We start from the raw sequence: 24,146 nt of genomic DNA on the forward strand, positions 1-24,146 counted from the left end.
GGAGAGGGAGAGAGCAGCGAGGTCTGTGTGCGGTGGCTGCGCTTCGACGGACAAGAGAGCGAAATCGATCATGCACACAGAGAGGGCAACAAAGAGAGAGGATGATGCTGCGAAGCGGTTGAAGTGCGAAACACTGTAAGGGTAGAGCCAGCGACACGATTCAACGGCAGCAACAGCAAAAACGAATATACTTGATCTCGCTGTCTTTTCCTGACCGGGGAAGGAGAACTTGAGGAGAGTGGCGGTGGGGAGAGGGGAGGGGGGACCGAGTAGTGCCATCCGTTTCGATCTAAGTCGTGCCTCGTCGTTCCATGCTTTGGAAGAATCGAAAACAAAGAGGAAAGCAGGAAAGGAACGAAGCAGATCGTGGATGGGTCACCTTGGCTGCCATGGGTCGTGGAGCAGCCGCACTACTTCAAAAAAAAAAACGAGAAACAGCGAGAATAGAAAGACAACAGGCACGCGCGAACCAGAAATGTGTCCGTCTGAAGCCATGGACACCGGAGGTGGGAAGAGTGTATCGCCAAACGAAGATGGATGCAAGAGGAAAGAGCCGGACGTCTTCTGCAACATAGCAGCTGCAGACTAAAGGGCAGAGACGCAGAGAGAGAGAGAGAGCAGACACACTAATAAACGAGAAGACGAAAAAAGGAAAGATGTCGCCGGAGAAGCTACTCGAGGAGCGTCTTGTCCCATCGAATGGTTACGGATTACTTTGGCCGGTTTGGGGGACAAGAAAACAACGAAGTGAAAGAGAAAGGGACTGCCGCACCGTGCAGACCAAATTAGCGACGTGCTCTGCCGTCTACGTATACATGAATACTTACACAGTTCGTCAATGCACAATGACAGAGGCCTACGTGTGCACGCGGCAGACCTGTGCGTGAGAAGCTCCGTGAGCTTTACCCTCGTCGTCTTTTTGTTTTCGTTTGACGGTGGGCCGTTCCGTGGTGCGCGGCAGTGCGATTTCAGCTGCACCTAAAGCAAAAAAAAAAACTAATGAGCCGCTTACGTGCGCGTCGTCACGTCGCCATCGAGCTGGGCATGTAGAGATGTGAGCGGCACAAATTGCACGTGACACGCTCGCCGCATCGTGAAAGCGCCTTCATCGCCCTTCGTGAACACCTGTAACTCCTGCACCTCGGCCGGGCTACCAACGGGAATCACCAGCGTACCACCGCACCGGAGAAGGCTTAGGTACTCGGGCACGAGAGTCTTCGGCGCGGTGGCGCCGACGTGGATGACGTCAAAGCATTCACCTTTTTCCTCACCAACACCCGCGATGGAGCGAGGCTTCCGTCCGTCTCCGTGCAGCAACGTGACGCGGCGCCCGCGGATCCACTCAGGGAAGTGCGACTCGAGGACGCGCTTTGACTGCTTCTGGAGCTCCTGCACGTGCTCGATGCCGACCACCTCAAACATCGGCGGCTCACCGTCTCGCCAAGCCGCCTCACACAGCGCAGCAAAGGCAGCCGTCATGTAGCCGCTGCCACTACCGATGTCCAGCAGTCGCAGCGGCTGGCTATGGCCGCGGTTCAGATTCTTGTGGCGCAGCACAGACGGGCTCACCAGCTCCAACATGATAGCATGCATATGTGGAGCGCTGATGGTCACGCCGAAACCGATGGGCAGAGGCTGATCACGGTAAGCATCTTTGGGGTTGCGCACGAACCAGCCGCGGTCCACACGGCGCATCACCTCAATCACCTCGGGTGTTTTGATGAGACCCTCGCGCTGCAGTGCAGCCACCATCCCCGCATTCGTCGTTGACGAGCAGTGCCATGCCATGTTGTCGAGTGTGAGCCTCTCAGCCTGGGTGTATCTTGGAGACTTCAGTGGCGGATAGAAACCCTTCTTTCATACAAAAAAAAATCTGCAGTGATGGAAAGCACAGGAAGGGTGACGGCAAATCAGAGGTCGTACACGCACACGTCTGTGCGTGCAGCGGCACTGAGCAAGCGCTGGCGCACTTCAGAAAAGGGGCGAGGCAAAACTCACCCGATACTTGCCGTTGTCATCAAAGGAAACGATAGGCTGGAGAGAGGGAGCTGTGGAAAGAGGAGTGGGTGCCCCGTTTTCGCTAGGGGGGGGGGGTGCACACCTCACCGTCGGTTTATTCGACACACACACAGGAAGGGAAGGACAGGAAAGACGCAGAGAGGAGGGAGAGGGAATCGCACGAGAAAAGGGTAGATAGGAGGGACTGTGCAGTGGGAGAGCGCCATCCACGGACTGCCGCCGCGCGCACGGCACCGCATGCTGCGGTAGGCGCCTCGTGCATATTTCAGGCATTGAACAGAAACTGTGTGTGCCCAAGCGTGCTGCTTCTCTTTTTCCCAGTTCACCCCTCAGCCCAGACGATGACCGGCCACCTCACCGTGGTAGCCGGGTCCAGTATCCACGCTCTGTGGGGAGTTCAAGCGCCTGCACAACATGCTCTCGGGCACAGCTGCGGGACCTTGGTGCCGGTGGGCTGGTCGAAGCTGGTGTTGTGCCGAAGAGACTTGCGGCCGTGATCACCAGTGTACCAGGTCACTACGAATCGCGTCACCAGTTCAACAGATACGCTACTTGGCGAGTCTCTGACTTCGACATCAGGCCACATGGTGAAAAACGCACACAAGCACTATGCACACGCGCGCATGCCGAGCACCGCTGGCATGTGGTGTGCCGCATCCGACCGAGGCACGCGGCCGTCAGGAGAGCGCGAGTGATGAGCGAGAAAGGCGCGAAGACATCCACACCGAGGAGCACCACGGTGCACGTGCACGCGCTGTGCGGCACCTCCTTCATCCGACCAGGTGGGCTGATGAGGCGCACATGCCGGCAGCATCACGAGAGCACCCTCGAGTCCTGCAGGCGCCGGGGTGGAGAGCGGCCGCACCACATTGCGGAATGCCACGGCTCCAGGCCCCTCAGGGCGAGGCATGGCATACAGGCAGGGTGTGCAGGGTCTCAGAGGGAGCCTGGCCTGAGGCTGGCCAACCTCCTCCCTGAGCTCACCCGGCATGCGCCCGGACCACCACCCCGCTGCTCCACGCACGACAGATGCCCACCGCCACCACCCTCGAGCCGGACTGCGCACGCGGCCCACGTGGGTCAATGCGCGCAGTGGGCCCGGGCCCGTCTGGCGCCGATCACGCAGCACGTACGTGAAAGAAGGGACGAGGACGGGCACGAAGTGCCCGCAAGGTGCATGGCCCGACTCGGCAGCAGGGACGGCTCGCCCTACACGACGAGGATGCAGCCGTGGCGCAGCAGAAAGCAGGTGAGCGGTGGTGGCTTATGCATCTATCAGCGAACGTGCTCGTCGGGGGCTACGGGCACACGGTGAATCGCAAAAGCTTCTTTAGTGTTGAAGGCACTGATGGTGGCGAGCCACAGTGTTTTTGGTGTCCACGGCACAGAATGCTTTACGTCCATGTGTGCGGAAGTGGTTAGCCGCTCCCCTACATGCTGTCCTCTCGAGTGCACCGTTATTGTTTTCTCTTTGTTTGGACTTTCGATAACAGGAACGATAAGCAGGAAAAAAAAAGCGACCCCAAACGGCGACGCGCACATGTGAGGCGCGTCTGGTGAGGGAGCGGCTGAGAGGCAAGAGCGAGAGGGAGGAGAAAGCGTCGACAAGAGCACGCCAAGGCACAGCACGCATTCGAATGTGGAGCCAAAAGCCGGTTAGTGAAAGAGACGTGCTTGCGTAGATGTGCCCTCGACTCGCGCTCTTACCCATCCCATCATGGTCCCGCTGTTCTTCTCGCTGGGCAGATGGGGCGTTGTGCGGTGGGGACCACCGAAGGCAAGAATGGTCAGACACAGGGCACTCGCAGATGCACACGTGCGTGAACTGAAGCATCGCGTCGAAGCGGAACAACAAAACCCCACGTATCACCTTCAATGCGAAACAACAACAAAAAAAGAAAAGATGCTGGTAAAGAGAGAGCTGGGGCCAAAGGTGCAGCTGCGGTGATGCACTACAACGGCGGGCAAACGAGGCTCTTGTTCGCGCAAACGCTGCGCCCATGATTTGCTGGCCAAGCAAGTCTCCCTACGCGGCATTGCCGTCCATCTACCAGTTGAACCACGTTGACAAGGCGCTTGGGCTGACTGGTCTGTCGGTGGCAACGGGCATCTTTTTCGATTGCGGCGCCCCGCATGAGTCACGCACGGCGGCCTCTGTCATCGATCGTGCTGACGGGCGCACCGGCGGCGGTACAATCGGTACACGAGCGGCGCTATCGTTACTGCACCAAATCGGCTTCAACGGTGGCCCGGGAGCTGCGGGGGCGGCACCAGAGGGAGTGAGGCACGTGCGTCCCGCGCGAATTGGAGGGCCGTTGGTGGAGGCGCCGGTGCCGTTTTGCTCGGCGTGGCTTGGCGCACTTTTCTCCAACAGTTGCCGAAACGCATGCCGCGCACGCATGAGCTCAGTGGCAAGGTAGCGTATGTTCTCTACCGTGGCCCCCGAGTGAGAGACAACATCTGCATCCCAGTCGGCCATCTCCGCAGCGCTGAGCTTTGACGACGGCGATTCCCGGCACGCCTCTTCGCCAGCGGTGGCGGGCGAAGGCCCTTGGCGGACAGCGAGAATGCCGTTATTGGCGCGAGCGCCGCCGCTGGCCAAAGCCTCGCTGCTGTGCGGCGAGTTGCCAGGGTTCGGTGCCGTCTTTGATTTCATTTCTCGCAGACGCGACGGCCAATCGACACCGCCGGCGCGAGCGGCGGCCCCTGACGTGGGCGCGGGCTGCCCAGTCGAGTTCTCCAACTGCGTCAGGAGCTGCTCAAACTGTTGGACAAAGAACACCATCGCTTCGAAATTAGACATGCGCCCGAGCTGCTTCCATGCCTGATGCTTGTGGCGCTCCCTCGAGTACCAGAAAGATGGTGCCGCAGTGGTGCACTGGCCGTGATCGGCTTGCTGGCGCAGCGCATAGAACATTAGCCGTTGCGCATCCGATAGCAGAGGACTCTCCTCCAGGTTGCCAATGTAGTAGTCAAAGTACTTGGCGACCTCATAGTACTTGTCTGGAAACGACAACTCCATCGCTTACCGAGAGGGAGAGACGCGGGAGATGAAGGGGGGGAGGGTGACGAGGACTGGCGTGCACTCGCTCCAGTGGATTGCCTACCTTGCCTTTGTACGGAGAACAAGAGATGATCAGTCGCGCTGAGTCAGAGAAGAAAAAAGCGCGCGGGGGCGCACATGAACGACGAAGACAGAACACAAACGATGAACGGCGGGAAGCGGCAGCGGGAGCAAGTGGGAGGGAGCACGAAACCAATGTCGCCGCCCCCGCTCTATCACATCACACCGAGCTTCACCGACCAGCAGTCGCGCGTGTGTGCGGGAAGGGCCAAGGGAAGGGATGTGTCACGGAAGGGCTCTCCATGGCGGTGCGGAGGCGGCATCGTGTCACAAAGGACGGTAAAGCGCGCATGTGTGCATCACATGTTGAAGGGATAGCGGAGGGGGCCAGGAGGCGAGCGAGAGAGGGAGAGAGGAAAGAGCGAGAGAGCGATGCATGCTGAATAGAGGGAGCAGATGAATGATCAAGGCGATCGCAACGAAGGCGTTGCCTTGCTGCGACACAACGCGGCAGCTGTGCAAGACCCATGCGCGGCAGGCCCAACTTTTTCTCTGGCCGAGAAAGAAGGGCCCTTCAAGCGATAAGAGAGAGGCAAAGTAGATCTAACGGGCACCCTGGCAGCTGATGCGCACCGTTGCGGAATGCGTTCGAGTGGACGGCGCGCGTGTTCTCAGCTCACACGTCGAGCGAGCGCACAAAGGCTGCTAGCTCAGCCTGATGTGGGTTTCACTAATGTAGGCATGGAGGAGGACGACGACATGGCATCACACATTCCGACAACGGCACCAAAGAGCGCGAAGACACACACACACACACACAAGCAAACGCGTCGCCGGCGTGCGAGCAGGGCTCGGACAAGAAACACCCCGCCCCGCATCAGGCGCCTATACATCCCGCCGGCGTACCATCTGCTGCGGTAGCAAGTCGCCGTGCGCTCTCACGCGGCCATACAACGCGTCAGCGCCACCAGAGCAACACAGCACAGAAAGAGTGCGATGCAGTACGATGCAGCGACACTCAAGAGATGGGGTTGGGCAAAGAAGGAGGGACGACAGGACTGTTTTGCGCGCTATCCTCGCCTGCTTACCTTTTTTTTTTCATTTTTTTTGTCGAAACGTCGTTTCGCCTTCGTTCACATCACACCGTACGGCTGCACTCAAATCGCCGCAGCATGTCTCTCCACGCGGGTCCCCCGCCCATTATAAGACACGAAGACGACAACAAAGCTCGTGAACAGCCACCACAAAAAGGCACGCCAGAGGCCCCCCCGCGCACAACAGAGAAACAGACAAGCGCACGCTAACAGTGTAGAGAAGAGTTAGTGCCCAGGACACTGGAAGCAGCACAGATGCGCGCACGCATTTCGCAACTAAGGTATATTCACTCCCTCGAACGCGCACGCGCTCATTCGTACACCGCTTCACGGGTCTCCGCTCTCTCCGCATCTACTCCTCCATGGTCAGACTCGTGAAAGAAGCAGAGAGAAAGACAGAGGTGAGCTGACATCGTGAAGAGTGCACACTTGCAGGCACCAGACACGAGAGAGAAGACATACTGCCAATGCCATAGTCGCCCTTCACCGCGTCTTGTTGCACCCAACGGGGTGGGCGTCGGGGCGCCTCGCATTGCCACCCCGAAAAGCGTCGAAATTGCGTACCTACCGTCACTCTCGGCGGGATGTCCTTCTTTTGCAGGTTTCCGCTCTGCACAGCTGTTTGCCTTGCTCTCCTTCAGTGCAGGTATAAGAATGACCACGTCCTCACTCTCTCAAGTCCTTCTGAGCGCGTGCATGTGTGGTTGTGAGAGCTTCTCCGTACGCCCAGACGGAAGCGCTATGATGGCACACGCGCAAGACAATGGCTAGCTGTGCAGGAGGCTCTCGCCTCTAGGTCACTGCTGTTGTGTGGTCATGTAGGAAACAGCTTGGATGCCTGTGTGAGTGTGTTTGAGTGTGTACCTTGATTGAGCCCTGCTGTCCCCTCAAAAAAAACGGTGCTCGAGAAGCTCGAGGGAGAGGGAGAGGTCAAAGAAAGCGACGCAAGAGCGCGCCGCCGGCGATGGTGCTGGTGGCGAGAGGGAGGGCCGAGTGCGTGAAGGGGCGATCACCTTTTACGAAGAAACAGAAATCCCACGGTGCTAGAAAAGCAAGTCAGCACACGCCGCACAGCAAACGACAAAGGAGACAAAAAAAAAGCGGCCGAGCATGCGCGCGTGCTCGGTTGCTCACAGGGGCCACACACGCGGGCACACTCCCACCTATGCGCAAGGACCACTCTTCTCTTACGGCGCCATGGCTCACGGATGAAACGAGTGAGCGAGAGAGAGACGAACGCCTGAAGGGGGAGGGGAGGGGGGCCAAGGAATCAGAGGGGGAACACAACACGCACACGCACAAAAATGAACATTCAAGATACAGAGGAAGGTGGGAGGCATCACGAGTTTTTCTTGTTGGTCTTTTCGGTGCAAGACGCGCAGGATGTGGTTTGATGTTTGTTCTGACGCCTGCGACTCTCGAAGAGATGGCGGTGTGTCGAACCCATGCCGGAAAGAGCAACCTTGGAGGACTCGCCATACACCCACACCACAGCACTGGCAGGGACACAGACAGACACACAACCATGCCAATGACGGCCCCGCGTACCTACGCTGTGACGCGTCCTTCATTTCTCCTCGAGAGAGAGGGAATGAGGGGAGAGAGGTGCGCGCGATGCGGGCGCTCTCTTCTGTTCTTCGAAGATGTGCTGAACAGAGGCAAGGAGGTGGGGGTGATGGGGCAGGAACACAAACATTTCGCTGTGTGTGTTTGGGCGTATCAGCTGAGAGAGGGGGAAGAGGGAGGAGGGAGGCAGCAAGGGAGACGGACGGGCTTGCTGTGCGGAGGCTCACACACACACACACACACGATCACGCGCGCAAACGAGGTCAAAGACACGCTCCGATTCTCTCGGAAGAGAGGAGGGGAGAGAGAGGAGGAGCGCGAAGAGGATACGGCGGGAGCAAACAAATATATATATATATATATACATACATATATATATATAACGAACAAGATCGAAATGAAGGAACCAAAAAGTCATAAGAGGAAGAGGCATGCAGAAAGATATGCTATCCACGGCGGCGGCGGCGGCAGGGGGGCGTGGGTGAGGAAGGCGAGCTGTGAGGACAACCGTGTGCCACGGCACCACGGTGCGCCTCTCCAGTACACGCACCGGCACACGGGGTCCACTAGACAATCTCCTACCTCGTCTCTGCAGGGTGGGAGGGGGCTGGGGAGATGCTGGGGCTGACGTTTGCGATGCTCATCACGTAAAGATGGCGGTAAGAGGCACGCCTGCATATTGCTAGTACGGACGTTGGTAAGACGTGTTGGGCCCGTAACCGCCGCGGTACGCGTGTGGTGGCGGGGCGTCGTAGTGGTGATGCTGTGGTGGGGGCGGTGCACCATAGTGATAGTGCGACGGTGGGGGCGCCCCTCCGCACTGATGCGATGGGGGCGGTGCTCCGTGATGGTGGTGCGGATTCAGTGAATTATAGGGGTTGTGTGGAGGGTAGAAATACGGTGGACCTCCCCGTCCACTGTCTCATCATCGACCACGACCGCGACCACGACCACGGCCTCGTGACAGGGGTGTGAGGTCTGCGTATAGGTCGAACTCCTCGTCCGGGTCCGGGAGCGCTGAGAACAGGAAGGTCTCCTTCTTTTCCACCTTCGCCGGTGGCTGCTCGCTCGAAACATCATCGCGCTCACGAGAGAGAGCCGCCTCTTCAGCCAAATCTGGTATGGAGGATGGGGCGGGCGCCGTGGAGGGTCGCAGGGACGGTGTGGGAGCCGCGCTGGGCTGGTTGGAGAGATTGCGAGACTCTGTCGGGTCGGTGCCCACAGTGGTGGTAGGCATCTCCTCCTTCTTGACATTCGGCGACGAGTCGGCAGGTGGTGCGGCGGTGGTAGATTCGACATGGGTGGTGGCCGTTGAGGTCACCTCGGCGACCGTGTCGCGCTCTGCCTTCAGCTCATCCCTCTTCTTTGCCATACGAGCCTTGAAGGCGCTAAAGCTGAGTGTTGTTGCATTAGGGGCGGTGGAGCTCGTGCCGCTGCCGCTGGCCATCCCCTGGGTAGCGGTGCCGCTTTCGTGAGACGAGGCGGCGCTAGCAGTCGCCTGCTCAGCGGTCACACTGCTAGCCTCCAGGGCCCGGGCGACGGCCTCTAGCACCTCGGGCTTTACGTCCGCACGACTGCTCAGCAGGCTTTGCAGGGCCGTCAAAGCAGCTGTTGCGACGGTCGCCGGTGTGGCTGGGAGGGTGACAACAGCGTCCGACGCCTCCCGCGTGAGCACCTTCATGTCCTCGACATCGATGTGGCTGTTTTCTTCATATGGCTGCAGCACCAGCTTCACGTGCTCGCGCACCTCGCGCTTGTTCGACAAGGACATTGGAGAAGCGGAGCTAGGGAGGAAAGGGTGAGGGCCGGGGGACGGGGACGGGGGGAGGGGGTTCTACGCGGGCGTGTTGCGCAGGAACCAACTGTTTTACACCTACTTGGTGCAGCGGCGCACCACTAGTTCAATGCTGGATGCACAGATGGTCCTGTCCCTCAGAGAAGGCGCCTGGCACAGCACAGAGGCGAATCGTGTAACCCAAAGCCACACGCACAGAGAGATCGGGGTGGGTGGAGGTTGAGTGAACTAAGAAAAGAAAGGAGGCAGATAGTGTGCAGTTAGGGAACTGCAGTATGGGCAGAAAAAACCTCGAGAGCGAAATGGGACAGGCAGAGCAGCTATGATGGACCTACGCATGGTAATGGCGAAAGGTGACTTTGAGCGCAGCACGGCGAGGCCAGAGGGAAGATGCGGTGCTCGTCAGTGTCGTTGGCCATTTTCGAGAACAGAGCGATGATAGATGCGCTTCGAATCGTGGACGTGATCGCTACACATGCTTTTCTACCTCTTCTGTCTTCCCAGGTTTCGCGGCTGCAGAAGCACAGGTGAGGAAGGGAGTAAAGGGGCGGGAACAGCGGGGGGCCTGAGGGGCAGCGTCGAAGCACATCACTACAAGTTCTGGCTTTGGCATGCGCCTTGCTTTCGAAAAAAAAAAAACGAAATTTTTTTGTCTGTACTCTTGGAAAGAAACGTCATCGTTCCACAAAAGGGAGCAATACAGTAAGACATGAAGAGGGGGGGGGGGCATAACTAGCCACGCGCGCATCGTCGCAGAGATGCGGATGAGCGCTCAGGGAGTTCAGCGCAGCGCTTCGTAACGGTAGCAGCGTTACGCAAACCGGTCCGCCACCTGCCACATCTTGATGCGGTACTCTGCTACTGGGTTGGTCACAAAGTTTTTCTCGTACAGTGCCTCACGAACACGCTGCTGGTCGCGCTGATGACGGAGCTCATCGTGCGAGTACAGCTGGTTGCGCTGGAAGTCGCGCTGGAAGTACCGCTCGCGGGCAACAAACTTGGTGAAATTATTCCACACCAGCATTGCAGCAAAGCACGTCCAGAAGGACCAGCGGACGGACGTGCCGGTTTTGTTCAGGAGGCGGGTGTAGAGGAAGTTCACGAAGGTGGCACCAAAGAGGCTCGTAACGAGCACCGGGGTGCAGCGGGCGTTCGTGTTCATGATGGTGCGCAGGTTCCAGTGCGACTCGCCATCCTCCGGCTTAAACACACGCTCGACCAAGCCGGCGTTCGGCACCTCGTTGTTCTCCAAGAAGAAGTCGAATTGGCGGAAGTTGGGCTCGAAGCAGTTGTCTACCATGACCGTCGGCACCGACCCGTGCCAGTTGAACGATGTGGGGCCATTGCCCTTGCCAATCATAAAGTGACCCTGAGCTCCGCTGCCGCCTGACATTGTGCCGAGAGGGTCAACGGGGCGCGCGCTAAAGAGATCGAAAGGAAAAACGACTAGGGGATGGAGGGACGAGGTATGCGCAGTACGAAACGCGGGCACACACTGAGTCTACTGGAGATGGGCAGGTCCTATGTACGCCAAAAAAAAACAATTGTTCGTATATATATATATATATATGTAGGTGTGTGTGTGTTATACAAATATATGCATATATCTTTTACCGTGCACACAGTACAATGGAAGCAGAGAAAGAGAGACAACGCAAAAGAAAGGAAAACAGGGGAGGAAGGAGAGAGTTGTTGACGCTGACGCACTGCTCTACGATCACGCTAGATAGGGCAGCAACGGCTCAAACGAAACGCGCGTTTCCCCTTGCTACTAGTTTTTATAGCTCGTGTGCGCTGAGAAAAAACAGCCGATTGGAGCATTCGCAAAAAGGAGGGAAGAAAGAAGAAGCGATACCTAGTAGGATGTGCGATGACGTGTCTATCGGCACAACTGTCCTATAAAAGCAGTTGCTACACCTGTACACGTGAGTGTGTGGGGTATATATATATATATAGCTGTAGGAAATAAAGAAGGACAAACTATCAGCTTTTTAGTCGCGAAGACAGGCGGAGAGGACGGAATGGACGAGATGGAGGAAAACGTAGCGATCAGGTCACTCAGGGACACGGAACAGCGCATGAGCGAACAACAAAAATGGAGAGAAAGGAGGTCATAAGAGCAGCGCATCTGTCGGTCAGGCAGGTCCGCCACGCCCCTCCATGGCAGCACACACTTCAGTTCAGATAGGTTGGGGAAGAGATGGGGGCTCTGCCTCGGTACCCCTCAGAAGAAAGCGCGGCAGTGCACTGCGCGCCTGCACAGCGAGGCCTGCCTCTCTTTTCCGTGTGTGCGGTCGGCGCACCTGCTCTTGGTCGACTACGCGTGAGTTTGTGCATTCAGTTGTGCTGTCTCTTCTCTTGTTCACCTCGCAGGGGGGGGGTGCTGGTGTTTGAGTGTACATGGGAAAGTTGGAAGGAAGGAGAAGTAGCGCAAGAGAAGCCGAGAAGGCGACACGGCAAAAGGAAAACACACGCGCGCAAAGCCCCGTGCGAGTGCACAGGCGTACAAGCAAGTCTACATCATCGTAGAATAAAAAGAGCAGACGAACAGCAACCAGCAGCACCGCGCAACGCATACGCTGCAGACAAGCGCAGCAGTCCACACAGACAGACACCCTACGCCATGTGCACTGCCTATTCCACGAAATGCCCCTCCTCAGGATTCCGGTGAGGAATAGGACATGCCCTGCGTGACAAGACGGGGTGGGGCGTAGAGCTCATAGTTGATGGCGCTGTTCATGTACTGACGAATCAGGTCTTTGAGCTCCTTGTTGTGGGCTCGTATCGTGTCGGTGTCGCTGATGAGCTGCTTTCGCTGCTGCAGCTGCGCGAGGTACTGACTAAGGCCGTCCTCCAGTGCCTCCCAGACCTGCAGGTGGTCCTTCGGCACCGTCTCGGCCATGTTGCGCCAGTAGTCCCTCTCTGCCGCACGCCGCTTTTCGGCAGTCCGCGTCTCGTTGGCGTTTTTGTTCTTCGCTGTTTCAGCTCTCGTCGCCATCGCCTTCTCCTCCGCCGCAGCGCGGTGGCTAAGGTAGGCCTGCAGCGCCTTGAGTGCTTCCTGCGGGTGGATGAGAGCGACCGTCTCATCCTCGTTTTCCACTAGAAAATACTCCAACATGTCCTCCACGTCGCTTGTGCGGTTGAGCCCCAACGTTGTCAGAATGCCCTCCACATCTGCCTGCTCTGCCGTCGTGCCTTGGACAGACCGGATTGCCTCCCGCACGTTGCTGTCGACTAGGAATGACGCCTGCGACTTGAGGATGCTGAACAGCATCTGCGCCGCCTCCGACATCTCCACCTCCCGCGACTCTTCAGGGCGCTCGTCCAGCTCGTCCTTCTGCGCCTCCACCCCCATCTCCTCGCGAGGCCAGTAATGCAGCGCCGGCGGCTGCCACGGCATCTGCAGGAGCTCCTCATACACGACACGATCCGCCTGTAAGCACTCCTGCGCAAGCGCTTGGCACTTGTCGTGGTGGAGCTTCCACAGCTGCAGATACTTCGTTTTATCCTTTTTCTCGAACGTCGCAAACTTGCCTTGGGTGTCGGTGTACTGCTGATTCAACCGGTGCAGCTGCTTTGTCAAATCGTTGTTCGTGCGCTGAAACCGCTTCTCCGCGTCCTGGTAGCGCGCGAGCAGCGTCGCGAGCGTGTCCTGCAGTCGCGCGATCTTCTTCTTGTACTGCGCTTGTGCGATGCGGTTCTCTTTCACGCGCTCCCGCAGCACCTGCAAGTTGTACGTGAGGCGCTCGCCGTTGAGAAGGTAGTCGGCCTTTGACTTCTCTAGCTCCTCGCGCAACGCGTGCACGTCTGACTGGTGTTTGCGCTTCACATCGTTGAAATCCTCGTAGCCTGACTCGTATCGATCGTCGAGGTTCTGCTGCGCCTCTGCCAGCTTCTGCTCGCGCTGCTTGCGGTACTCCATCTCCTTCGTGCGCCGCGTCTTGACGAGCTCCTTTACTTCCTCGGCACACCGATCTAAGTATGCCCTGCGCTCTGCCTCGTATGTCTTCTCCACGTCCTGCAGCTTCGCCGTGTACTGCTGCAGGTAGTCATCCGTGCTAGCGCGCATTGTGTCGACGAGTCGGCTGACCTCCTCTTTGTTCCTCTGGAGCAGACCAACATACTCCTCCTCCCGCTGGTGCAGCTGCTCACGCAGCTCCAAGATGAGCTTCTCCTTCACGTTAACGAGCGCTTCGCATTCCTTGCGCTGCTCCTCGAGGGCTGCGTGGAGTTCGTGAGGGACGCCAAGGCGGTAGAGCGCCTCGAAATGTAAGTTCAGCGCGCCGTGTTGCGCATCGGCGCCGCTGCTTTCTTGGAGCTGTCCCAGTTGCTGCTGCACATCCTGTGCATGCTGACGACGCTGAGACTCCGCCACCTCGGCGGCAACACGGATGTTGGTGGCGGCGGAGACGTTTGCGTGGCGCAAAGCCCACATTTCATAGCGAGTATCCAACGCTTTCTTCTCGGCTTCCGAGCGCGAGACCGCGCCGTTGGGCAGTCCAGCGTCGGACTCATTTTGCCCGTCGCGCGCGTGCAGTTTGGTTTGAATGCGTGCCCGCTGCGCAGCAATGCGCTCCTCCTGCTGCGGTGTTGCATCGGCCATGGGAGTGAAGCCCCAGAAATGGAGGAAAGGGGAGGGGCGAAGAACGATGATTTGAGAGCCGAAGGAGAGCGCCGAGTGACACTGAAGGGGAGGAGAAGTGGGGGGGGGAAGTGCGTGAAAGCGGCCGTTTTGTCGATGCGCCAGGCCGCAAGACAGGAAAACTGGAAGAGGTGTTTCTTCCCGCACCTGTTCTGTTTGGCTGATTGTGCGTGTGTGCTTGATACAGTATCCGTAGGAGTGGAGATGTCGTAGGCGCCGGGAAGAAAGGTAACGGAGGCACAAAGTAGGGAGAGCAGAGTGAGTGAGCCGGAGAAAGGCAATCAGGCAGAGGCTGCAGATGTCGCCTTCTTAGCAGCTGGCCAATCAGCTGGCGATGCCCCTGCCCAAAGAGTGTGAGCTGACAGACAGCATCGTCAAGTCCGGCTGCGCTGTCAACACGCCGATACAGAAGCCGACGACAACACGAGGTCGGTTAGCTCTGGCCCTGGATAGGGGTGAGGAGCTGCACACCCCAACCGTCTTGTGATGGGAGGGGTGCGAAACGAGAACGACTACATGGACAGAGAGAGAGACGGTAGGTGTTCCCCTTGCTCACTGTGCATCCGCCAGGTGAGTGCATATGTCTGTAGGTGCGCATGTACATCTGGGGTGCGTGGCTCATGTGTTGCACACATTCGCACGGACAACGGCAGACAAAGACAAAAAAGGAGGAGGATACAAAAGAAGGAAAACATACAGCGAACGGGCACGAAAAGAAAAGAGGTCACACACACACACACACACACACACACACACACCAACAATGCATCACAGAACACGAGTCAAGAAGAGCAGTGTGTGCACCAGGAGAGGAGGGGAGAGGTGGCGCAAGACACACACACACACACTCCACATATCCATACAGCCGCGCGCACGTGCACCAAAAAAAAAACGCAAACAGACACAAACCCACACACAGAATGTCATCATCACCCTGACGTGAGGGGTGAGGGAGGGAGTTGAGCAAGGCGAAGCGGGGGAAGAGCATTGAGCAACTTGTTCTTTTATCTATGATATTTCGCTGTCACTGCTCCCCTACTTGTGCAATCGCGTGAGGGAGACGCGCGCCTGTGACAGAACGACGACGGCGCCATAGGAGGCCTACGCAAGGTGAGAGACGAGGGCGTCTCAGAAGAACACACAAAGTCCACAGCTGCCAGGCAGGCAATGACGGAAGAGATGACATTCGTTTATGCCATCTAAAATGCGCCCGATAAAAAGGCAAAAAGGACACACACACGCGTAAAAACAAAAAGACACACCGCCACGGAAGAACCTCTATGTTGTGGCAAAGGCAGAAACCAAAAGGAAAGGGACCCACGTCGGGTGGCTCCTCACGTCACGCCCCCCTGCTGTGAAACTTGTCGTTTATGTGCCTCCTTCTCTTTCTCCGTTTCTCTCACACGCACGCGCACGCAGGTCAAGTCCTGCATTGTGGCCTCCGTGTGCCCTCCTGCAGGATCCGATTCCCGCGCACGCGCGAGCACACACACACACCACACATAAATGAACCCGACTGTTGCCTCTCCCTCTTGTCTCCTTTTCTTTTCGTGCGTCGAAAGCACACCACGAGCAGCGCCACAATCAAAAATGAAAGCGCGCACGCATGCACACCCATACGCGTGCGTGGGGGCTTCGGAGTGTGTGGCGTAGGCCGTTGAGCGGCAGAGAGGGGGAAGGAATATGGTAGACGCAGGGGAGCGTGCGGCTCAGTCCGAACGTCAGTGCCCGCCACTGCACGAGAAGTCAGCCGCATTGAAGGTGAATCACAGACGCACTGTTCGGGCAAGAGGAGAGTGAATCCTGATAGAAGAAGGGGACAGATGGTATGCCACACGATATCTCGCGAGCGCAAGCACCCCAATGTGCACCTGGTCCCTTCCTCAAGCTCTTCTTTTCGCACAACTGGGGGATGCGTCGTATGCTGTGCTTCATATCGTGCGAACCCGGTCCCTTCTCTCCATGCAAACGCACACACACGTTGCGGCGTTGGCCTCATCGCGTTGGCGTTGTCGCGCCCCCCCTCATACCTCACGCGCTCTGCACACACAGCGAAAGCCGGTCGACAAGAACCTGAAACCGGTCAAAGCCCAAAGGAAAGAAAGCGCCGCTAAAGGCCCGACAAGAGAGCCGGACAGCCTCGCTTTCATGAGGGAACACCGTCACTGACAAAGACAAGCAATCACAGCCGAAGCGGAAAAAGGCGATGCGACGCTTCTCTCTCCTTGCCCCCTCCCGCTATTCCCTCTGTGACTGCCGCACGCGGCAACATCACATCGGCACCGCCATCGTCGATAGCCCCTCCGTCACCGCCGTCACAGAGGCGTCCGAGGCAGGTGAGGGACGGGGTTGAGAGGGTTTCTAAGGTAAGGCAAAGAAACAAGAAGGAAGAAAAAAGGGAAATCCACAGCAAGCGTTCCTGTGCAGCGTTCTCTGCTGGCATCATTGCTTCAGCAGGGTGCGGCCATCACTAGAAGCCATCGCACCCTCCTCCCGACAGAGCCGTGGGCGGGCACTACTCCTCTAAGGAGGCACCAGCGCCGAAGAGCTGGACTCCACGTGCACCGTCACACGAGCAGGAGAAGCCGCCGCGCATATCGTACATCGACCCGCTCTGCACGGTGGAGTTCGTGTAGGGCGAGGCGGAGAGGCCGAGCTCACTGCGCTGATGGCTCTTCGCCGGCGTCTCGTCTACGTAGTTCTTGGCCGGGGTCGCCACTTCGAAAACGCCGTGGACGTACCGACTCAGTTCCGTGTTGACGAACCTAGCCAAGCATTGCTCCACTGCGGGCAGGTGCATATTCGCCTTCACCACAAGGGCAGCGTAGGGCACGGACTCAAGAGAGGGGTAGCGCACGAGCTCCTCGATTATCCGCACCAGCACCTCGTCCTGCGGCGGTACGCGGAGGAGAAGTCGACCAAGCGCGTTCAAGGCCTGCGGTATCTGCAGATAGGTGGAGAGGGCAAGCACCTTGCTGGGCAGATGCTCCTCCAGTATGCTCAGTGCCGTTGTCTGCGGGATTATCGGCAACGGCGGTGCTCGAGCGGCGCTGCGCGTGGTCTCAGTAGCGCAGTGGTGGCAGCCACACTGGAAGTACGCGTACTGCGGGCGCTCCACGAGTTCCCCACCGCTGGGAGGGTGATGCGCAGAGCAGTACGAGCACAGCGGCACCAAGACACCGCTGAAGGGCAGGCGGTACATACACAGCAACTGATAGGGGGTGCTGGCCTTCTTCTGTGGTGCGTCGCCGGTGGTGACGGCTTGTGCCGTGCAGGTGTGTGGTTGGGGCTGCGGCGTCTCACTCGCGCCTCCCTCGGCGCCGCGCATGCGGGGGTCGTTGAAGGCCATTTCATAAAAACACGCCATCGACTCCACATAAACGGCGGGGCTCTGTGTTTCAGAGAGCATCTTGAGCAGCCTATCTAAGAGAACGGCGCTGAGCATCGCGATGTTGTGCGGACACTGTTTGGCGAGGTACTGCGCAACGCGGAAAACAGCTATCTGGGACTCGGCCAGGCAAGTGTTGGCGGCCAGGCCGCCCAACACCTCGAGGGCGTCGAGGTGGAGATAGGTGCGCTGCACGCGCAGCAGGTCCACCTCTGCCATCGTGGCGAGCGCCTCACAGAACACCTTGGAGAGGTGGTGCTTGTGGTCACCGCACAGCTGATCGCGGATGGGCTGCAGCACATCGAGGTCTAGGCGAGTCTCGCGGATGCAGTGTTGCAGCAAGCAGCTACCCATGTCCGTCATGGTGAGGAAGAGACGGCCGAGTCGCTGTCGCTCAACGCTCTTGCTGTGATGAATCACGGTCACTGCAGGCGCGCAGAGGACGGGTGGCTGCTCCGACGCCTCCTCCGGGAGCAAGCGCAGGAGGCGGTTCATGGCAGCGAGCGCACGGGAGACGAGGTATGCAAAGGAGGACGGCAGCCGCACCTTCCAGGTGCAGGCGAGGTGGTAGGCGGCGCAGAGGCATCGAGCGAGCACGTCACCGAAGAGGAACGCCATCGCGCCATCCACGAGTTTGAAGACGAATTGAGCCTCCTCCATGTCCATGCGCTCTATCAGCTTCGTGAGCACAAAGTGTAGCACGAAGTGAACGTACTCTACCAGCGGTAGCGGATCCGGCGCGGTGCGGAAGTGGCAGCACTGAATTTCCAGCGTAGACAAGAGCGGGTACATGACGAGCGCGCTCATCACAATACCGTAGGCCTCGTTCTCATCAATCGTCTGCATGCACTCTTGCAGCAAGTCGTACAGCACGTTGATGTTCACCGCACCACTCGCAATATCACCACCGAGTTTGCGGTTGTTGAGGTGCACCTCGGAAAGCAGCTGCATGCTAGGGCTGGGGTGGGGGTGCACACAAACAACGTGCGACCGATTGATCCAGCCACCGGACGCAATACGGTAGTACTCTCTCGAAGGGTCAGACGCGTCAACGGCAGTGCTCACAACCCGCAGTAGTCGTCCCGCATAGAGTGGCGAGAGACGGTAGCTCTTTTCGCGAGGTCGAGTGTGCACTGCCGCCCTTCCGTCGTCGTAGTCGAGCATGGGGTTGCGGATTACCACCTGCGGCTGCGCCAGAAGCTCTTCCTGCACCGAAAAGCACTTCTCACACAGCAGGAACTCACACGGAGACCCCACGCAGCCAAACCAGCGCACATCCGAGCCGTCTGAGAGCGCCTTGCACACGGAGCACTGCCGCCCCGCTGGGGCTGCAGAGAGCTCGTCGAAGCCATGGCAGGGGTGCGAGCCGTGACGGTACGCCATTTTTGCTGATGGGGTACGTTGGGGACACACTGTGAAGGGGGCAGAAACCGAATGTGAGAGGGAGAGAAACAGAAACAAACAAAAGAAAAAACAACGGGCACAACAGGTGCAAACACTGACACGCCGATACAAACGCGTAAAGCGTTGTCGGCTTCTATGGTACGTCAAAGGCGGGGAGCACTCACGCAGCACCGAATAAGGGCAAAAAGATGATCCACGATACGGCAGAGAGCTGCAGATGACGGAGAGCGAGAAGGGACAGGGGTAAGATGGCTGCCGCTCTGCCGGTCTTGGGTGTGTGAGTGTATAGGCAAGGAAGGGGGAAGGTGAGCGCGAGATGAGAGGACAAGGCGGCTGTGCAAAATTAGCTTTTTTTGTGTTTGTGTTAGTATATATGCGTGTGTGGGCGCGCTGTTCTGGCTACGAAGCGCACGCTCGTCCTTCGCTCCTCCTACTCACGTGCAACAGAACGTCCTTGTGTGTGTATATATATGTATATATATATATATATGTGTGTGCGTGTGTACAAGAACACAGACACAAATCGAAAAAAAGAAAACCAGAATAAAATAATGTGGACCGGCGTTTGGGGGGGGGAGGTTGGGGAGGGGAGGGGGCACAACGGCAGGCGGAAAGAGAGAAGGCAGCGGCGCTCACACGGAAACAAAAACAAAAAAAAACAAAAAAATACACGTAGAGACGAGAGGCGCAAGACGCCTGCACGGATGCCTGATTCAACAACGACGATGTTTGTGAGAAGCTTGTGTGTGTGTGTCTTCTATGAGTATCAAATTTTTGTATTACGAAGGGGGCCAAAAAAAAAGAACGGAAGATAGAGTAACCGAAAAATGTTTTCTCTTTTTTTGTGTGTGGTGGGGAAGGGGAAAGGGGGTCTCTCTGACGTTTTCGTCCCTCCTTCTGCAGCAAACGGCAAAACGACACAAAGAGAGGGAGAAAGACACACACTCGCGGGCGTGAGCACGCGCAGACGAACACTACACCGCCTCGAACAAACAGGGGAGAGCGAGAGGCTGAATACGAGAGGGAAGTGAAGACAATGTTGCCTACGTCTTTCCCTTCCTTCAGCAGTCCTGTTGTGGATGTTCTCGCCCTGCTGTGGCCGTCGTCGTTGTACGCAAGTGTGTATGCTTGTGCGAAGGAGGTGCAACGCGTGGGTGCTGTTTCGTGTTCGTCTTTGGCTTTCCTCTGATATGTATGATGTGCGCGTATGGTGTCTATTTTGGCTAGTCCCTCGTTATGCGCTTGTGTGTTCTCTCTTCGATCAATGGCGTGCGAGCTCGAAACCGCGTTGTGTGTGCCAATAACAGGTCTATATGAGGAACAGGCGAAGACGGCTCTTGGGGAAGGCGGGCGTCGTCGAAGAGAGAAATCAGCGGCTCACCGACACACACGATTCGGTAAAGAGACAAGGACACAAGCACAGGGGACAGATGAATGCTCGTGCTTGATATCTGTGCGGGGTGCGCGTTCGTGCGTGTCGATGGCAGTCGTCGTCTACCTTCTTGTGTTCCTGCCTCTTCTTTTGTGGCCGTGTCGTGCGTGCGTGCGTGCGTACTTTGGTCCGTTCCGCTCGCCTTGCCCTGTGTGACGTAGGTGCGGCGTGTACGCGCACGTGTGTGTGTTGTCGACGGCGGCTGATGGAGAAGAGACACAAGCCAGGCAAAAACTGCAAAACGCAACGCATACACGGCGCGGCGAGAAACACAGTTGAACACAAGAAAAACGGGCAGCGCAGCAGAGGGGCGTGCCAGCGCCCTGCGCGTGTGACTATGAAGGTTGGTGCGGCGGATGATGGGTGCAAAGTGGGGCAGCAGCACAGAGAGCAAAAACAGCGAAAATGAAAGGGGAGGGGCGCACAAGAAAAAATGGGGCGGGGCGGGGGGTATCTATCAATTTGCTTTTTTTCTTTGACTTATTACGCTTGTATGGTGTGGGTGGAGCGTTTCCTGTTTTATGGGTATCTCTTGTCGCTGATGTGGTCTGAAGTCATGAGAAAGGGATGGGTGGGTGGGGGGGGGGGGCGCGGCGCTCTAACTGACTTCTCTGAGGGTCGGCTGGCCTGTCCGGTACGTATACGTCGGCGTGCCTGGGTCTTCAGTGGGTTTCTCCAATACGAAGGCCTACGACAGCGCGGATGTACCAGCACGCAAGAACAGACTATTATCACAAGGCCGACGAGAAGGGCGGTAAGACTCACCGTGGATGCCAAAGAAAGCAGAAACTACACACAGCCGAGATTACTTGATACGACTCCTGTGCACGTCGCGAGCGCGGGGTGCCGTGTGCCAAGGCGCAACAAGAGCAGCAAGAAAAAAGAGAGGAGAGCCAAAAGGGTTGGAGGGGTGCGTGAGGGAAGGGCGCATGCTCAGCGCCGGCATCCATCGAAGCAGCCGCAGCGAACACAACGGGTGCGCGCCGCTGCACAGTGTGGGCACGAAGGGGCTGCGAGAACCTGAGATAAGAGAGACCGTAGGACGTTTGACATCCTTACCTCCGCCACGGCCGCCACACTCGGGCGCTGTGCGAGAGAAGGAAAAACAAGCAGGTGAGTGGCCTGAAGAACCGTTCTCCGCCGCCGCTGTTCTCTACCAAGCCAACGGCAAGCTCTCTCACACAAGACGTGCGAGTTCCCCGCAGCGTACACTGGGCCGCTGCGCAGTTGCAATCTTGGGGGGGGGGGCACTGTCGCGCTTCTTCTTTGCTCTTTCCATTATGCCGTTTGGCGTCTTCTTCTTTCTCCCTCAGAATGAGAAGGGCGGAGCGAGTGACAGACAAAGCAGGAGCGTGCGGGCACCCACGCAATCCATGCGCATCTCACACCCCAACCCTCTGTTTGTCTGTCGGTGTGTCACGCTCGCTCTCGCTAACTCTCGCCTCGACGCAATAGCGAATGGCCTCTGCGTCGCAGAGCTGCTGCGTCTGTGCACACCTTTTTGTCATGGGTGTCTGTCTGTGTGATGCCTGCGTTTCTCGCACCGCCAGCAGTGAAGCCGAGATTCATTCATTAGTTCGCTGGATACCCGCGAAGCGAACAAGAGCCACGCACATGCACATACGCCACCAACTCCACCCCTGCGCTGCCGCTGTGAATAGTCAAGCGCGTTCTCGCGAGCTGGAATCTCGCCAATGCCGTTATCACTCGACGCGTATCCTGCTGGGCTGCCGCTGTCGTGGGGGCTGACGCTCGCCAGCCGCTGCAGGCATACAACTATGTGGGTGGGAAGGCGTGCATCTGCAGCTCACGGGATTCGCCTCTGGACAGCAGCGGCGGCCTCACTGCCGGCTCCCTGGGTGATGTCAGAGAATTGCTTTGCGCCCTCGTAGGTGAAGCCAAACGAGCATCCGCCGACGACGCCAACCAGCAGATTTCCGCCCAGCCCCTTCCACAGCGCACGCACTCCCTCGTTCTTGAGGACATCCCTTACAATGTGCAGCAACGGGAAGCGCACCCCTTCGATGCGCTTACCCACCTGCAAGCGCAACCGCAGCACGTAGAAGGGGTTCATGATAAGACCGATGACCATACTCGCCGCGGCGCCAACTCCAGCGTTCACGAGTACGTTGTCAGTCGCAGAGGTGCAGCAGGGCGGCAAACAGAGCTGTACAGACTGGGGCACCACGGCAGAAAGCCGCGCGCCAATCGCCGGGGCTGCGCCGTAGACGAGGCGCTTAAAGTACTCGTACACAAACCACCACGCCCCAGTGAGGGGGGCCACCACCAACGTCAGCAGCGTCCCGCGAAACAGGCAGCTGATCCCTTGCTCGCGCACCAGCGTCACGGTGGTGCGAGCGGCGGACATGTAGTTGTGCTCACTAGAGTAGGAGCTGCCAGCCACCATCTGCACCTGCGAGACCACCGCGAAGGGGTTGAAGACGGGGGTCGATCCCAGATCGGCCAGTAGGCCCGCGCCGAAGCTGCGCCACTCCCGCTCCTGCAACGGCAGCTTCTCCTTCCAGTACTCGACGAGAAAGTAGTACACAAGCTCACTTAGCACGGTGCCTGAAATGGCGGCTCCTGCACCGCGGTAGAGCCCTCTGAAGCCGTGAGACTGCCGCACCTCCTGCAGCACCTTGGCCGCCGACACACGGGTTGTACAGCACTGCTGCCGAGCAATGACAAGGAAGATCGGCTGCCCGAGGAAGCTATAGGAGAAGGAGGTGACACCGAACGTCATCATCAGCCGCAGTGGGTCGACATCCGACCAGGAGCGCGTCACCGCAGAGGTGATGGGCGGCGGTGGCAACTCAAGCGTATTGTGCAGGCGAGGGACTGTGCTCATCTCAAGCAGGATATCCCTCGGCGAGGGCTGCAGGGCGGAATCTGACGCATCCTCGTTTGAAGAACTCATCTAGTGTGGACGGCGAGCGAGTGATGAGGGGGAGGGAGGGGGTAGTGGAAGAAGCGAGAATCAAGGGTAGAAGTCGGTGCGCACACGTTAGTAGCAGCGCGTGCCCAAGAAAGGAAAGAAGAACGGAATAACAAACGACAAGCGTCTTGCACTGATGTCTCGCCCCTCTTCAGACTCATTCACGTGGCGACGCTTGACTTCACTGAACGTGGCAACAAAGACGCGTGTGGTTAGGGGATGAGAAAACAGGTCTAGCGAAAGCGTGGGAGAGACAGAGGCGCTGCGACGCAACAGACACCGCTCAAGAGAAAGAGAGATGAAGGCGCACCGGCTGACGCAATGCCGCCGCCTCGTTTCGCTTTCACAGGTATACGAAAAAAAGAAACTTTCGTTTGTGCGTGCGTCGGTGTCGCTACACAGTCGAGTCACACAGGAAAGAGAGATACGCTGCGAGAAAACGCAGCAACAACGTGTCGGCGTAATGGAAGGGATGAGGCAAACCACACACGAAAAAAAAACGTGAGAAACGCGGCTTTGGGAAAAGGCGTGGCCAAACAAGACGAGAAGGTCCGGCGGCGGATGGAGAAGGGGATGGAGAAGAGTGCAACACGCACAACGTCACGGGCACAACGTGGATTCCAACGCCTACAACGTTTTCTTTTTTTCGTCGAACCAACCACAATAACGGCAACTATATATATATATGGAATTATCGCGGCAGTAGTGAGGCAAACGAAGGAGAGATGCGTGTCTCTCTCGTTTTGCGTGTATGTGCACGCGTGTACAGGATTGTCTTTCCCTTGCTCCGTTTCCTTCTGTGCGAAG

The 24,146-nt window shown here is 57.8% G+C and overlaps 6 protein-coding genes and 1 pseudogene across 7 annotated transcripts; all 7 read right to left on the reverse strand.

Moving 5' to 3' along the window:
- Positions 1-1,008: 1,008 nt before the first annotated feature.
- LINJ_36_6860 (putative protein-l-isoaspartate o-methyltransferase) lies at positions 1,009-1,788 on the reverse strand (the record flags this gene model as incomplete). The annotated part of the gene is made up of 1 exon (XM_001469346.2): positions 1,009-1,788. One exon carries the CDS (start codon positions 1,786-1,788, stop codon positions 1,009-1,011), a length of 780 nt encoding a protein of 259 aa, XP_001469383.2.
- Positions 1,789-4,066: 2,278 nt separating this feature from the next.
- LINJ_36_6870 (conserved hypothetical protein) lies at positions 4,067-5,041 on the reverse strand (the record flags this gene model as incomplete). Its single annotated transcript, XM_003392792.1, has 1 exon — positions 4,067-5,041. One exon carries the CDS (start codon positions 5,039-5,041, stop codon positions 4,067-4,069), a length of 975 nt encoding a protein of 324 aa, XP_003392840.1.
- A 3,384-nt stretch (positions 5,042-8,425) lies between these two features.
- Positions 8,426-9,514, reverse strand: LINJ_36_6880 (annotated as a pseudogene). Its single transcript has one exon. A coding segment is annotated over exon 1 (1,089 nt).
- An 835-nt stretch (positions 9,515-10,349) lies between these two features.
- On the reverse strand, positions 10,350-10,931 carry LINJ_36_6890 (conserved hypothetical protein; the record flags this gene model as incomplete). The annotated part of the gene is made up of 1 exon (XM_003392793.1): positions 10,350-10,931. The coding sequence occupies one exon, from the start codon at positions 10,929-10,931 to the stop codon at positions 10,350-10,352; it is 582 nt and encodes a 193-aa protein (XP_003392841.1).
- A 1,263-nt stretch (positions 10,932-12,194) lies between these two features.
- LINJ_36_6900 (conserved hypothetical protein) lies at positions 12,195-14,141 on the reverse strand (the record flags this gene model as incomplete). The annotated part of the gene is made up of 1 exon (XM_003392794.1): positions 12,195-14,141. One exon carries the CDS (start codon positions 14,139-14,141, stop codon positions 12,195-12,197), a length of 1,947 nt encoding a protein of 648 aa, XP_003392842.1.
- A 2,554-nt stretch (positions 14,142-16,695) lies between these two features.
- Positions 16,696-18,951, reverse strand: LINJ_36_6910 (conserved hypothetical protein; the record flags this gene model as incomplete). The annotated part of the gene is made up of 1 exon (XM_003392795.1): positions 16,696-18,951. One exon carries the CDS (start codon positions 18,949-18,951, stop codon positions 16,696-16,698), a length of 2,256 nt encoding a protein of 751 aa, XP_003392843.1.
- Positions 18,952-22,211: 3,260 nt separating this feature from the next.
- On the reverse strand, positions 22,212-23,321 carry LINJ_36_6920 (conserved hypothetical protein; the record flags this gene model as incomplete). Its single annotated transcript, XM_003392796.1, has 1 exon — positions 22,212-23,321. One exon carries the CDS (start codon positions 23,319-23,321, stop codon positions 22,212-22,214), a length of 1,110 nt encoding a protein of 369 aa, XP_003392844.1.
- Between the last annotated feature and the right edge of the window lie 825 nt (positions 23,322-24,146).

Source organism: Leishmania infantum, chromosome 36 (assembly GCF_000002875.2).
Source record: "Leishmania infantum JPCM5 genome chromosome 36".
Taxonomy (NCBI): Eukaryota; Euglenozoa; class Kinetoplastea; order Trypanosomatida; family Trypanosomatidae; genus Leishmania; species Leishmania infantum.